Genomic DNA, 14640 nt, shown 5'->3' with positions numbered 1-14640 from the left:
TGGCGGCAGGCCGTGCGGAGCCGGACGTGGTGGTGGTAAGACGGCGGCAGGCAGTGCCGGCCGCGGTGCTCCTAACCCAAATGAGCACAAACAACCAACAACCTCTGAGCTAATGGCTAGCGCGAAGTTGGTGGCTGCAGCTGCACAGTCCCAATTAGGTGGCGGCGGCGAGGGCAAGCCAAAAGAAGAATTGGACACCGGAAAGCTTGCTGGAGCCGCCGCTGACCTCCTTGCGGCCGCTACCCATTACGGGAAACTAGGAGATGATGGAATCGGTAAGTATATCGGCCAAGCTGAGGATTATCTCCATGGCTACGAGCTTAAGAATGTGAAACCCAACAAAGCTGGTGCTGGTGCTAGTGTTGGATCCAAAAAAAGTACTTCTAGTAATGCGGAGAGCAAGAACTCATCGGAGTCCCTCCCACGGGGCAATGCAAGAGATGATGATGAGCGCGGAGAGCATGCCAGGAAAGAGAAGAAGATACCATCAAAGAAACAATCCGGTGACAATTACGGTCATGATCGTGAGGAAGGTGATGAAGATCATGCTAGAGGTGAGTATGTATATCATGTCGTTGTTATATTAAAAGCTTAAGCGGTTAGATACCTACATTTTATAGTTGATTGTATTATGTTACAATTTTTTTATTCTTTTTTCTTGACCAAACACATAATTATTTTATTTTTGCTTTTTGAGTGATGATGAAATCTTGAAAAGAGGACCTTTGTTTGATCTAAATTGAATGTATAATGATCATATTATTTAATGATATCATGTTACAATAGGCCACGACGAACATATGCCAAAGGGTAAAGAGATGCCTAAGAAACAAGTTGGTGACCGTCATGGACATGAACATGAACGTTCAAAGGAAGGTGATGATCATTCCGGAGATGAGTATGGCGAGCACACAAGGAAAGGTAAGGGAATGCCTAGGAAACAATCTGGTGATCGTGACAACCGTGAACGTTCAAAGGAAGATGATGATCACTCGAGATCTGGACGTGGTGAAAGTAAAGGAATGCCCACGAAAAAATCTGGGGGTCATGGACATGATGAACATTCAGATGAAGATGATAGTCGCTCTGGAGGGGGGTATGGCGATTACATCAAAAAAGCTCAAGGAATGATCAAGAAAAAATCTGGAGATGATGATAATCCAGAGAAAGGTGATGGTGAATCTGGTGGAGGGTATGGCGATTATATCAAAAAAGCTCAAGGATTTCTCAAGAAAAAGTCGGACAACGGTGATGGAAGTCCAAGGGGTGAGGATGGAGATTCTGGAGGTGGGATGGGTGGGGTCATGAAAATGGCTCAAGGTATGTTCAAGAAAGATTCCGACGATCGTGATGGAAATCGTAGCCCCACCAAACATTCTAATGAGGAAGATGGGAACAAAACAGATTATCTTAAGATGGCTGGAAGTTTTTTCAAGTAATAATAATTAAAAAGCATACCCTATTTATGAAATTATACTAGATACGTTATTATTGTTATTGTAATAATAAGAAGTATAGACTAATTGTAACATAGAATATCATGATATGTTGATCAATTCTTTTGTTTTGATTTCTTTCCTAAAGTTTTATTTAGGTTTTTAGCTATAGTTTGATTTGAATTGTAATAATGGTAACATGTACAGTGTGGCTATGAGTTGCCATGCAAATATTAATGTACATGTCAAGTAGTAGAATATATATAATTTTGATTTGATTCAAAAAAAAATTGGCTATAAAAACTTTAAAAGTAACGTGACTTATGTTTCTTTTCGTCCATTTTTAGTTGTCTAATTAATTTGATATACTTTAAAAAAAATAATAGATAAAATGATAATTATAATACGAATATAATAAATTCAATTATGTATTGAAGTCATTTTATAAGTGGGTATTCATCATTTTGCATTTCTAATGAAGTTGTGGTCTACCAATGAAGTTTGTGCTAAGTCTAAATTCTGATATTTACACCATTTTTTCTTATATTGTTTTTTTTTTGGCAACCAATGTATATATTATTATTAACAAAAAAGCCACTTACAAGCTAAAAGCACCATTCCTCCTTACCCCTGCTAAGGAGTGAGTGAGTACAAGGTCTCAAACTAATAGCTCTTTTTGAATCTTTATACATTTCTATCCTTCCCACTATTTCACGAGTGATTTCCTTTACTATGTCAGAATATTGTAAGCTGACTCCTTTAAACTGTTTCCAGTTTCTTGCTTTCCAAATATGGTATACCATAGCCCCCCACAGTGCTGCCACCTACTTCCTTTTTTGTAATTTCTTCCAATTGTTTCTTCTTTATCAGTTCCAATATGTTGTTCAACTCTCTTGTAGGCAGGTTGATTTTTGACCAACTTAGCAGTGCATCTCTCACCTTTGTAGCATATTCACAGTCTACAAACAAGTGTTTATTAGTTTCCATCACTGTATCTTGGCATAAACAACATTTACTGTCATTCACTTGTATCTTCATGTTCAATAACCTTTCTTTTGTGAGCAGTCTTTTTTGTGTTGCTAACCACATAGTAAACCTCTGTTTTGGTAGTGATACAGAGTTCCAGATTAACTCTGCATTTTTCATTTTTTCTCTTTGGCCCAGTAGTGCATGATACCCTCTGGTTATTGAGTATTCTCCACTACATGTGAGATTGAATTTTCCATTTGTATACCAATGCTGCATTTGGTCCTTTAGTGATGTTATTTTCCTCCAATACCAACTGCTGTCAGTTGGGGCTTTATGATTCCAAACAGTTCCTGCTTTGATATACACCCCATGCACCCATTTCACCCATAGAGATTCTTTATTTACAACTATTTGCCATACCAGCTTGCCTACAGATGCAACATTCCATTTCCCACACCCTTTTATATTAAGACCTCCTTGTCTTTTTGGACAGCATACCTTTTCCCAAGACACCAATGAAACTTTCTTTTTTTCACCACTTCTCCCCCACAAATAGTCCCTACATTTCTTGTCCACCTCCTTTACTACACTTTGAGGAAGTATAAATACTGAACCCCAAAAACTGTGAATGGAAAACAACACTGCCAACACAATTTGAAGCCTCCCTGCATAGGAAAGTTGCTTTGCATAAGTGTTTTTAATCCTACTTGTAAGTTTATCCACAAGTTGATGACATTCCATTTTACTCCATCTCTTTGAAGTGAGTGGGAGACCCAAGTACCTTATAGGGAAAGCACCTTTTGTAAATCCAGTTATACTCAACAGTTGCTTTTCAGTTTCTTCAGTCATTCCTGCTAGGAACAAGTTTGACTTCTCCATGTTTGCCACAAGTCCAGTAGTACCACTAAAATGAGTCAAAGCTTCCATGACTCTTTTGACAGAATTTGGTTCTCCTATACAAAAAATCATCAGGTCATCAACAAATATAAGATGAGTCAATTTTTGGCCTTTACACATAGGATGGAATTTGAACTCCTGTAGACAAGCCATGGTCTTAAGTAACCTTGTAAGGTACTCCATGATCAACACAAATAGCAAAGCGGACATAGGGTCTCCTTGCCTCAACCCTCTTTTGCCTTCAAAATATCCATAGCCCTCCCCATTAAGTTTGACAGTGAATTTTGGAGTAGATACACATATCATTATCCACTGGATGAATTTAGTTGGAAAACCAATTTTCTTATATTGTTTTGAGTGAATAATATATTGAAAGACTCGATATATTGAAAGGAACTCAAAACTAAAATCTGGAGCTATTTAAAGGAAATTGAGCTGGTCGAGAATACAAAAAAATTCTACTGCAATATAAATATTGTATAATAACGTATATGAATGAATATACATCATTGATACATAGTTATGCATTGTATATGCATGATTATATATTGCTTATACAAAATTGATACATTACATAGATATACAACCATTTAGATGAAAAGAACTTAACACCAAGTAATCAACCCAACCATAAAATTGTTATGCAACTACAGAAAGTGAATAAATATTTTGTCAGTTTATTTATAGAACTTAGTAATGAAAATATAATCTTCTCTTAATTGTCTACTACCTCACACTTTATTTTTTATCTCAAGGAAGTTCAGTTCCTCAAGAAAGTTTAAGCAAGACTAAAAAGCTATTTTTCCGTCTTTAAATATCACATCATAATATGCTTGCCGCATCATAAGATGACCGTCAAATGATAAATGAATAACGGAAATTCGTCTATTTAAAAAATACGAGTCTATAAAATTGTATGACGGAAAGACATTTTCTGATCCTCTTAGCTGGAAGGTACTTATGATGGTGGTAGTCGGGGTGTGTGCCATGATGAAACAAAGAATCAAAATGTTTTGCATTATTCTTTTTAACCTCTCCACAAAATATATATATACATTACGTAAAATTGAAAGAAATTTAACCGATAATTTATTTGTCCCCACATTTAATGAAGTTTAGCCGTCAAAGTAGATATTAATCAAAATATAGCAAAAATCTATTCTTCAACAAATTCCAAAAATAGCAACACAAGAAAAAATTGTACTCCTACACCTACTATTTTTTCCTAACAAAACAAAAAATAAAAAAAAGTTTTATCAAAATTAAAAATAATTTTTTTTTAATAAAAAAGCATTCCACTTGTCTACCTGGTATCTACAGTATAGTCCCACGTAAAATCTCCTCGCAGTTTTCTCCGAATACAGACGTACAGAAAGAAAGAAAGAAAACGAGAGACCTACACACAAAAAATCCCATTTTTATTTGCTTTGGTCTCTCTTTTTCTTCTCTTTCTGTACAATTTTTTTTGGCAATTTATGAAAATCATCTTTTAATTCAAGTAAGTTCATCTTTTCTTGAATCTTTCATTTCTGATTCTGCAAAAAAAATAAAAAATCTTGTTTTGATGGTTGTTTGATTTCAAGATTGGATTTTTATGAACTTTGTGGATTTGTTGTATTTTGGAATTTTTGTTACATGTGAGATGGATGAATCTGTTTGTGGGGTTGAATTTTTTTGTGGGTATTTTGTGATTGATGTAATGTTTGTTGATTTGCCAAGTATTGTGGAAATTGGAATTCAAGATTCTAGCTTTAACCCCTTTTGGGGGGTTTGGAGCTTTGTTAGTGTGGTTTCTCTTGTTTTATGTTTTTAATTTGAGTTTATAGAGGAAAAGTTTTGATTTTTGAAATTTGCTGGTGTGCCTGTAATGCTATGTGTCTTGTTAATGACTGTTTGAATCAGTTCTTGTCATTGGATTAGTAAATTTTGGGAGTGTGAAATGAACTAGAGTGGTTTAAGGTATCAAATTTAGTCTCTGGTTCCGGAAGGACATGGTTTCAGATCCCATAGCTGTCATTAACAACAACACAGTGTAATCCCACCAGTAGGGTGTGGGGAGGGTGGTGTGTATGCAGGTTTACCCCTACGACTGTCATCATTTGCAAAATTAATGTGCAGTTGTACAAAATTAGATATGATTAGAAATGATCATGTTTGGCAGAATATGCAAGTAGCAAACATAAAGAGTGAAATGAAAGAAGGTCGTTTGTGATGATTATCATGTCCAACATCGACCTCTTAATGCATCGGTGTATAGATGTGAAAGTATGGTGATGGAATGTGTTAAAGGGGATAGGTAATCATCGTAAAATCTTTAAAAAAAAAGTAAATTTTGGTCTAATTTTTGCTAGGAGTCTTTTAGTGTTGTTAGAGATTTGTATGCTAGTAGAATATGTAGAGAATCTAATTGTACATGTCAAATTTCTCGGGTCTGAATGAAGTTCTATAATTGTGAGGAGACATATAATTGACCCTGGCTAACTTGCGATAATGACATCATCATTGTTGTTATAATAAAATGAGCTAGAGTGGCCCAGGTCGCTTTTTCCTCCTTTAAGAGTGTTTCTTCGAGACTGGACTGATTGATGTAGTACCCAAGAGCTGAATCTTTAGTGTCAAGATATCTCCCATTGAGCTATTGCATGGGAGCGGGGGTTTTACCCTTTGCGCACCCAAAGGGTAGCAGCTGCGGGTTTCCCTTGTCATAAAAAAAAAAGATATCTCCCATTGAGTGAAGGATAATCTTGTAGTGAAGGATATATTCTAACTATATACCTGAGGAGTACATTGATGTATGCATATCCAGTAGATTACCACAATTTATGGCAACAACGGTGAAACTAGAACTGAATTATGATTACAAATTATAAGGTAGAAATTTAGAGAATGGTGGTGCTCATTTCTTAGATGAAGACATAACATATGAAATTAAAATAGGATGACTGAATGGAGGATTGCTACAGGAGTGTTATATGGTTAGATGATATCGACCGAAATGAAAGGCAAGTTCTATAGATGTTGTGAACCCATGATGTTTTATAGGAGTTAAGCACTAAAATATCCGTAGGACTATGGTTGTAAGGATTTGAATGTTAAGATGAATGGTTGAATGTGCAGTCAAGAGTATGATTTGACTAGTACCAAAGGTGCAGAAACCAGTAAAAAACTCCTTTTCTGCCAACATAGCAGTCGATAGCCCATCTGCTCATACCATCGAAAGGGTTCGTTTGGAGGAATAAGTTTGACCTTGGTTACAATTTTCACCACTTAGAGGGAAAATAGAGTCCATTTCAGGTATTCTTTTTGGATGGGAGGGGGTCTAGATGCTTTGTTTTTCTAGCAATTTAGAGAATATTAAAAATATTTTTTTCTTGCTGACACATAATGATATGAAGCTATTCATTATTTCTGTTGAAAACTATCTGAGGGGGCTGTGATTGCAGCTTATGAGGCGTGCAAACATCAGCTCTTCTCTTTTTCATAGTTGTTTTCTTAGAGATGGCTGATAAACGTCACATTTTTAAATTCTATATTTCAGGTTCAAAAGAGGTGCTTTAAATTGAACAAAGTGTTTTCTGTCAGATCTTTATTGTACTAGTTTTTCTGTCTCTATGTGGAAATCCATTTCAAATGTCATCACAAGCTTTGGTCAGAAAAAGGATTCTGCTACGCCCAGTCAAACTTGTCACGAGTACTCAGATGACGATGATATTAGCACTGAGGAAGGACTAGAATGCCCAATATGTTGGGAATCATTTAACATTGTTGAGAATGTTCCCTATGTATTGTGGTGTGGCCACTCTCTTTGTAAAAATTGTCTGTTGGGACTTAAATCGGCTTCCGTGAAGATATCCACCCAACAAATCCAGATTCCATTGTTCGTTTCCTGCCCATGGTGTAATTTGTTGACACTTAGATTGTTTTACCAGGGAAATCTCAAGTTTCCTAGCAAGAACTTCTTCCTCCTCTGGATGGTGGAGAGCAGAAATGGTGACAGGATGAAGTCTCCGTCTGCCATATACAGGGATCAATTAATGTGCTCCTCCCCTTGTACTTCAAATACCAGGACCCCGAGTTCTGTCATGAACTGCAGGAGGGCTCATCGTATAGGCTCTTCGGGGTCTGGCACTAGTGGTCCTAGCAATACAAATGATACCCCTACAATGCAAAGGACCCAGTTTTCTCTTCAGAAGTCCCTTGATTTCTTTTTCCGGTTGACATCCAAATTTCCGTTGGTTGTTGTACTTCTTCTGGTTGTTATATTTGTGATACCTTCTAGTGTGGGCATCTTGATTCTATACCTGGTGATCACAATTCTCTTTGGACTTCCATCTTTGCTAGTTATATACTTCGCTTATCCTGCTCTAGATTGGCTGGTGAGAGAGATTACTTCTTGAAGTATTTCTGTTCAATTTGTTTGAGAATTATTTCTTAGAGTTTCGAGGATGTAATACATAGTACTGTTTGCACTAGTAAACAATGTCTCATCAGTTTGATCTTAGCTTTCATATCAAGAGATGGTGTAAATAGTTGTTGGTTTTTGTGGATGTTAAGGTTAATATTCCTTCAAAGTTTGTATCTGCTATTGTTAATGGATGAATGATATCATGGGGTTGCTCTTTCTACTATAACTGTATTGAGATAGATTTATTTCCCTCCGAAGGATTAAAACTTGACATCACTAGTGATTTGTGATAATCTTATGAAAGCTTATACACGGCGAGTATTGTGCCTTAGTATATTTACATGTTTTTCCAACAAATTTAGTTAAAGTTGGATCTACCAATTTACATTTTTTACAGATTTCTTATGAATGGTACTTTTAAAAGCATGAACAAGTTGATGGCATTTTTCCAGTGACTCTGATCTTATTTGCCTTCTCTATCACCTTTAGCTCTTCGTTCTTTCGATGTTGATCTGCTTGTTCTTTGGCCCCTCCTGCAATGCCTTCAATCCTTCCAACCTCATCGTTGAAATGTTTCCTGGCTTTTGCCCTACGCCTGTCTAATTCAGCCTGTAATTTCATTTTTTCATTTGATAATAGTTCAGCCTGTAATTTCATTCAGTATGTACTTGGTAAATAAATGAATTCCAGAAGATCAACTATAAGAAAAATTTCAGATAGAATCAACCTCCACTTTCTCCAAGTCGCGCTTTGCTTTCTTCTTCTTCTTTGTCTCCCAGTCCACAATCTCATTTATGAGCTTCTTGTACCTGAAACTTCTCTTCTTAGTAAAAGGGTAACAAGTAGTTCATAAATAGAACAATGAAATGTTACTGTCAATATGCAGGTATATCACTTTCACTGTCCTTCTCGGAGAAAAGGGTATAAGTGAAGGTTTTCTAGTGTGATGTCAATGGTAAGGCATCAATTTAACAAGGTACCTTATTCTGATCTTCTCCATTTCTTCTTTCTCCCAAATATCTGCCTGAGAATTTCCACTTGCAGGCTTTATTGTATTTGGCGCTTTAGCCATGCCTGGTTGTGATGAAGATTGCCTAGTTGGCGGAACAGCAGGAGCGGAAACAGGAACTTCAGGAGCCTTGGGAGGTCTGATATCGATGCTTTGGTCTGGAAATGTAGATGCTCTCTTCATAGATGGAGCTCTTTTGACCTTTTCAGCAACTTCACTTTCAGGTTTGCTATCTCCAAACGTTGGTGTTTTCTTAATGGATGGAGCTTTTTTGGCCTTTTCAGCAACTTCGCTTTCAGGTTTGCTATCTCCAAACGTTGGCATTTTCCTAAAGGATGGAGCTTTTTTGGCCTTTTCAACAACTTCACTTTCAGGTTTGCTATCTCCAAAAGTTGGTTTCTTTTTAATAGATGGCACAGATTTAACTGGCTCTGGATTGATTGTTGTTGACCTTATTGGATCACTTTTATATGGAAGTTTTGAACTTGATTTTGAAGCTTCATCTGTTACAAGAAAATGCGAAACATGTTAGGATGTAAATAAAATGACTAGTCCTCATTATTTAACTAAGAAATCCAATGGTTCAAACTATTTGTTGAACCTATTTCTTGATTTCCTTATTTATTCATTTCACAATTTTGTAATTCAATTTTTCAATGCCTAAGTGACTGGATAGAAATCACGAGGATGTGTATTTGTTCTGGAATTGGTTATTGAGAGGAAAAGGGTCGATTTTCCTACCCCCAGAGGGAAAGGTATTTTCATTTTGGACCAGTTGTAGGAAAGGAGGGATTCAAACCCCTGACATCATGGTTCGTAGCCACGCCCTCTAATCCTCGTTCCATCTACAGCTCGTTTATTATGATTCTTATGAACAAGAAAGACGAGAAAACATTAGAAATTTCTTCCTACCTGAAAGCTTTTCAGGTTTCTTATCATTATCCTCTGCTTTACTTTTGATCTTTGTCAAAGTTTTATCACCTCCACTATTTGTCCTTCTGTGGTCATATTCGCTCTTTTCTTCAATTGATGTTACAGCAAATGCAGCTGCAGCCACCGCAGCTGGATAGTCAACGCTATCACTGGAATCATAATCACGACTCATTGTCCTTATAAACTGTTTGTGCAACCAGCTAGGTAATCTTTTCGTGTCTGCCAAAACAAAAACTAAATTTTAAGAATGTTCTTGTTTTCCCATGATTTAAATTTTGAGTCTGAGTTACTACCTTTTAAAGGTTGAGTTTTCTGTGGTGGTATTGTTCTATCTCTTGTACTGCTGCTGCTGCTTCCTTTCTCTTCTTCTCCTATACCGGTAAATTTCACCCTAGAACAGTTGTGTTAATTGCAACACGATGAAAAAGTTATTTCTTATGCTAGAATTTGAAGTTGACGGTCGTTACCTCATTTGCTTAAGCATATCCATTCTTTCTTTGTGTAATGGAGCCTTATATTGAAGCTATTTCAAAGATCAGATAAAAAATTCAAACTTTTTATTTGAAGAAGCACAAGAAAAAAGGAAGCTTTTTTGTCAGGTATAAAAGCTTTGTTGCTTTTGAAGGAATTTTAATGACTAAGTTAAGGTATCTTTGCATGTAAGGCTTTGGTTTTGGATCTTCAAACAAAGTTATCAAGCATTCTTTTCTTGTGCTAAATGCTTTGCTTTTTCTTGAAGTGATTCAAATTCCGTTTAAGAGTTGACGTCAAAAACACACCTTAAGTATCCCATTTTGTCGAGTTTCATACTTGTACTATCACCTACTATTTATCAAAGCACACCTCAGTTCAGGTAGGATACTCAGGTATGAAACTCGAAAAACCGCGGTACTTTAGGTATGTCGAGAAAGTTGAAAAAGTAGGAATCTTGAGTTCTTTTCAGGTTATATAGATTCAAATTCCTTAATCAGAAACCAACAGAGGAAATAAAGAAAGCAAAACTGACAATGTAATATAAAGCAACTTTACTAAAACAATAAAATAAACTAAAGTTTAATCTGAAACTTCTAAACATATTGATAAGAAGGACCTAATGTATTTATCCATATCTAAAAACTAAACTAATAAATTAAACTCTGTGAATTCTCTATGCACAAGCAGGAGCCTGGAACCCTCTCAGGGTAGCAAAGACGATAGATTGAGGAGCAACACTGATGGGCAATGTTGGATCAACGAGCTTAGGCTTCATTACCGGGATGTCCAATGAGGAAGTGAGCTTCAACGGAGTTCCATTTAGCAACAAGACATCACTCTGAATGTTTCCATCTTTTGGAGTCAAATGGTACTCTTCTCTTGGATGTATAGACTCAACACTATCAGGATTTGGATTTATATACTCAACAGACGCAACACTTTCAGCGTACATATTCAAGTCATTGACAACAGAGACATCAAAGGTAGTTGACTTATCCATGTTGATTAGTAGAACTGTAATACCCTGAAAGACATAAACAAGGAATTTTCAGAGAAAGTGTATGCAGACCTTACTCCTACCTCGTCGAGGTAGAGAGACTGTTTCTGAAAAAGACCATAGTAAAGTTGAAATCTTTGATAGCGTTGTTGTAACTTACACTTGTCTTTGAGCAATGTGCGTAAGTGCGGATGTAAGGAGAGCCTTCATGAGTAATAGAAAGCACATTCTTTCCCATAAGCTTATGCCATAGAAGAGCACTGCAGATATCATCAAGAAACTTGTAAGATACCTGAACTTTAGTATGAAATAAGGAAATTTTAGATCACGAGAATCGCGTTTTAAGTACCCATAGTAATCTGGATTTGGGACGAAACTTGTTGTGTTGAGAAGACCATAGTTTCCTCCTATTAAAGATTGTCTGCAGTATACCTTATGGTTGAAAGTTGATGTCATTCCCAATTGATCCAAGTACCTACAACAACACCAATACTAACATAAGAACATTTGTTTTACGTGTTATCACGTGTTATCAGGCTTGATATGAAGAGTTACCAGAAACCGTTAACGAAGGTGTGTGAAGTGGTTTTGCCACCACTATTATAAGCTCCACCAGATTCACCAACCCAAGGTCCAGATGATGGGGAAAACAACTTAGCATCATTTTCAACATTCTTAAATGTTTGAGCTATTTGACTTAGGTAAAATGGATTCTGAAGTTTGTCAATCAAAGTTGGATCAACACCTACAATGTACCAATACAAACATTTTCTTAACACAGAGTTTAAATCCTGGATCTGCCTCGGAATGCAACAACACACATTGGTACATACCTGCTCCAAGGTTGTAAATATGATGTGTCAATCCATCGACTATGCCCGGACCGGTTGTTTGAAGGAACTCTTGGAACCATTTTTGATCATAAAATCCACCAGGGGCCAAGATTTTTGGTCTATTAGCAGGGTTAGGATACATATGTGTGACAAGTTTCTTCAATTTCTTAACATCATTACCATATTGATGAGCCTTTATTTTTGCAGCAACTCCACTTCCACAAAGCTCATTACCTATAAAAAATTGATGTTAGTATTTTTTTTTTTTTTTAAAAAACGATTTTTTGCACAAAATTTATTTTTTACCTAACTCATATGAGTCAATTTTGTATCCCTTATTGATAGTGTATTTCATCAATGATTTTGCATTGTAATGATTCCAATCTCCAACCCAAAGAGTTGTATTATTTTCATCTGATGGTATTCTTCCAATTAAAGCATTGAATGAAAATGTTATTGCAGCCCTGCATAAATTTCACAAAAAACAAACAAACTTAGGCTTAGGTGTTACACTAACAAATATAATCTCAACATAAAATCCAGCATAAGTAATATCGTGTTTGATTGATCATAAGTTAGTGTTTATTATCATGCATAACTAATTCTTGAATCGAACAAAATAAAATAAGGCCAAGAATGAAGGGGGGTCACGTTACACCCGTTAGAGGGTCAGGACCCTAGGTGAACGCGGAATGCTTTGTTTACCCTGTTTTGTTGAACATGTCATGCAATTCATCCCATCTATTCATGTGAAGACAGCCATCACTAAATCCAAAAAGTCCATCAGATTTTTTCTCAAAATTTGAGCAATTTTTGGGGTAATTTCCAACTTTGTAGTAAACTTGATCTTGTAATGAACCTCCTATTCTGAGTCTTAGTGGATTGAATGCTGCAAAAAATTAAAATTTAAAAATTAAGATTATAAAATATTATTTAGAAGCAAAAACAAAAAAAAAAGTGTAAATATAACGTATATTTACCAACTTTTTTTTTAGAGAGAATAAAAACAAGATTGGGCATGGAAACTATGAGAACATGCAAGTAAAAGACAATTTTCCATAATTAAATTCCAATTTAAAGCAAAAAACAATAATAGTATTTTGTTTAGCAGTAATACAGAGGAAGATTCAACTTGATGAAGTTCGAGTTATAAGATTCTTATAACTAAACTCATAGTACAATTAAAATTATAACTTTAGATCTATGTTAGAATTTTAATGAATTGTCATACCTAAATCTATATTTCACGTCAAAAATACAGAGTTTAAATGAACTAGGTAGTTTGGAGGCTCTATTTCTTGTTCAAAGAATAAAAAAATTAATATTATTTTCAAATTATGTCAATCTGTATTTATACATATAAAACACACATAATAAAGAAATTAAAGCAATAAACTGTAGTACTAGTACTACTAAGTACTAACCTTTAACAGCGTTTGCAAGAATCCTGTTTTTCAAGTCCTACACAATTCAAAAAAGAAAAATAATAATCAAAATCAATCAATTAAAAAAAATCTCATAATTTTGTTTTCTTCAAAAAATAATTACATAACAATAACATAACCAGAGTAGTCGACCTTACCCTTACATGTGATACCTTACTCCTAACGAAGTAAGGAGGTTGTTTCAAAACTACAAAACTATGAGAGGTAATAAAAATCGAAAAATATTTACCAAATTAAGAAGACCAGCTTTTCCCCACGGACATTGATTATAATCACATTTATTTTCTGGCCACCAATCTAAAGTTGCACATATGAAATTATCATCTGTTTGGGCTATAGATGTGACTCCTTTCACCATAACTTTTAATTCATCTGAATTAGACAAATCAAAAAAACATGATGAAACTAAAAACACCAAACAAAAAAATCTAGTTCTTCTTGAAACCATGATCAATAAAAATAAAAAATTGAGAGAGCAAGAAGAAGAATGTAATAAAAAATTTGAAGTTTGATACGTTTATATAGAAAAAAAAAATATAGTGGCTAAGGATTATGAATCCTAGCTGATTACTACTACAAAAATTAAGTTATGTACTAAAGCTACTATGATTCTTATTAAGAAAAAATATTAATTATTTTTTTTATTCGAGATATTAAGAGTTCAAATTTCGAGATGACTCAACAAAAGATAAATTCCGTCTAATTATTACAAGTAGGATTTGAGTTTATGTAATATACTGACAATGTAAAGAATTATTACACTACCAATAATTTTGACTCGTAATAAAAGGTAATTTATATTATTAAGTATTATAATTGTAAAATCTAAAGATTAAAGTAATAAATCGTTATAGTATAAATAAAGTAAAATAATATAATATCCACTAGCGGTGTAAGAAATTCTTACAATATTAATATATTTTTTCTATTTAATGTCAATTTTAGGTCACCGTATTATTATATTATTATATACGTTTACTATGATGGTATAAAAAATATGTATATTGTGACATTATAAAGTTGAAACCTACTTTAACTATATTATATCTTTCACAAATTTAACTTATCCTTTATGGTCTGAAATTCCTGCTTTATGTTATTTAAATAAAAAAAGGTTTAATTTTGGGATTAAGCAGTATTTAAGATATTAAAAAAAGAAGAAGCAGTATTTAAGACAAACACAACTTCTTCTTTTTTGTATATAATTAAGAGATCGATCTTTTATATTATCCTATCGATTCT

General features: G+C 34.8%; 5 protein-coding genes across 7 annotated transcripts in view; 2 read left to right on the top strand and 3 right to left on the bottom strand.

Annotated features, from left to right (window-relative positions):
* Positions 1–1457, top strand: part of LOC102580401 (sarcoplasmic reticulum histidine-rich calcium-binding protein-like) — a 1922-nt gene extending 465 nt beyond the window's left edge. The window contains exons 2-3 of the mRNA XM_006348751.2: positions 10–554; positions 787–1457. Of these exons, the coding sequence (XP_006348813.2) occupies positions 10–554; positions 787–1439 (1198 nt within the window). The 3' untranslated portion in view covers positions 1440–1457. The remainder of the gene's footprint in view (positions 1–9; positions 555–786) is intronic.
* A 3166-nt stretch (positions 1458–4623) lies between these two features.
* LOC102603726 (E3 ubiquitin-protein ligase RNF182) lies at positions 4624–8843 on the top strand. Of its 2 annotated transcripts, none has more exons than XM_015309323.1 (4): positions 4624–4800; positions 6841–7678; positions 8594–8662; positions 8752–8843. In XM_015309323.1, exons 2-3 carry the CDS (start codon positions 6914–6916, stop codon positions 8636–8638), a joined length of 810 nt encoding a protein of 269 aa, XP_015164809.1. In that variant the 5' UTR covers positions 4624–4800; positions 6841–6913; the 3' UTR covers positions 8639–8662; positions 8752–8843. The 2 variants fall into 2 exon arrangements, with proteins under 2 accessions (XP_015164809.1, XP_006348713.2); XM_006348651.2 differs by having other exon boundaries at positions 8594–8683; positions 8752–8836.
* Positions 7715–10343, bottom strand: LOC102580075 (ensconsin). Of its 2 annotated transcripts, none has more exons than XM_015309321.1 (6): positions 10117–10343; positions 9943–10040; positions 9629–9868; positions 8688–9219; positions 8435–8516; positions 7715–8352 (listed from the first exon to the last, which is right to left on the bottom strand). In XM_015309321.1, the coding sequence occupies exons 1-6, from the start codon at positions 10137–10139 to the stop codon at positions 8125–8127; spliced, it is 1203 nt and encodes a 400-aa protein (XP_015164807.1). In that variant the 5' UTR covers positions 10140–10343; the 3' UTR covers positions 7715–8124. The 2 variants fall into 2 exon arrangements, with proteins under 2 accessions (XP_015164807.1, XP_015164808.1); XM_015309322.1 differs by having other exon boundaries at positions 7715–8316.
* A 103-nt stretch (positions 10344–10446) lies between these two features.
* LOC107060867 (heparanase-like protein 3) lies at positions 10447–11142 on the bottom strand. The gene has a single exon (XM_015309324.1). It carries the CDS (start codon positions 11121–11123, stop codon positions 10797–10799), a length of 327 nt encoding a protein of 108 aa, XP_015164810.1. The 5' UTR covers positions 11124–11142; the 3' UTR covers positions 10447–10796.
* Positions 10447–13756, bottom strand: LOC102579755 (heparanase-like protein 2). Its single transcript, XM_015309275.1, has 8 exons — positions 13628–13756; positions 13378–13414; positions 12659–12842; positions 12260–12417; positions 11954–12187; positions 11676–11865; positions 11470–11595; positions 10447–11380 (listed from the first exon to the last, which is right to left on the bottom strand). The coding sequence occupies exons 1-8, from the start codon at positions 13754–13756 to the stop codon at positions 11200–11202; spliced, it is 1239 nt and encodes a 412-aa protein (XP_015164761.1). The 3' UTR covers positions 10447–11199.
* Positions 13757–14640: the final 884 nt, after the last annotated feature.

This window comes from Solanum tuberosum, unplaced genomic scaffold (genome assembly GCF_000226075.1).
Source record: "Solanum tuberosum cultivar DM 1-3 516 R44 unplaced genomic scaffold, SolTub_3.0 scf00103, whole genome shotgun sequence".
Lineage (NCBI taxonomy): Eukaryota > Viridiplantae > Streptophyta > Magnoliopsida > Solanales > Solanaceae > Solanum > Solanum tuberosum.
This window is presented reverse-complemented; position numbering and strand designations above follow the sequence as displayed.

Bases quoted from the DNA above. Each gene is read 5' to 3' on its own strand.
- LOC102579755 (XM_015309275.1), bottom strand. From the start codon at position 13,756: ATGGTGAAAGGAGTCACATCTATAGCCCAAACAGATGATAATTTCATA. The intron at 12,188-12,259 runs GTAAAAAATAAA...AATTTTTTATAG, and splicing joins AATTGACTCATATGAGTTAG to GTAATGAGCTTTGTGGAAGT. The intron at 11,381-11,469 runs GTACTTAAAACG...TGATATCTGCAG, and splicing joins CCAAATCCAGATTACTATGG to TGCTCTTCTATGGCATAAGC.
- LOC102580075 (XM_015309321.1), bottom strand. From the start codon at position 10,139: ATGGATATGCTTAAGCAAATGAG. The intron at 9,869-9,942 runs GTAGTAACTCAG...TTGTTTTGGCAG, and splicing joins GAAAACTCAACCTTTAAAAG to ACACGAAAAGATTACCTAGC. The intron at 8,517-8,687 runs GTACCTTGTTAA...GAGAAGTTTCAG, and splicing joins ATGGAGAAGATCAGAATAAG to GTACAAGAAGCTCATAAATG.
- LOC107060867 (XM_015309324.1), bottom strand. From the start codon at position 11,123: ATGGATAAGTCAACTACCTTTGATGTCTCTGTTGTCAATGACTTGAAT.
- LOC102603726 (XM_015309323.1), top strand. From the start codon at position 6,914: ATGTGGAAATCCATTTCAAATGTCATCACAAGCTTTGGTCAGAAAAAG. The intron at 7,679-8,593 runs GTGAGAGAGATT...GTCAATATGCAG, and splicing joins ATCCTGCTCTAGATTGGCTG to GTATATCACTTTCACTGTCC.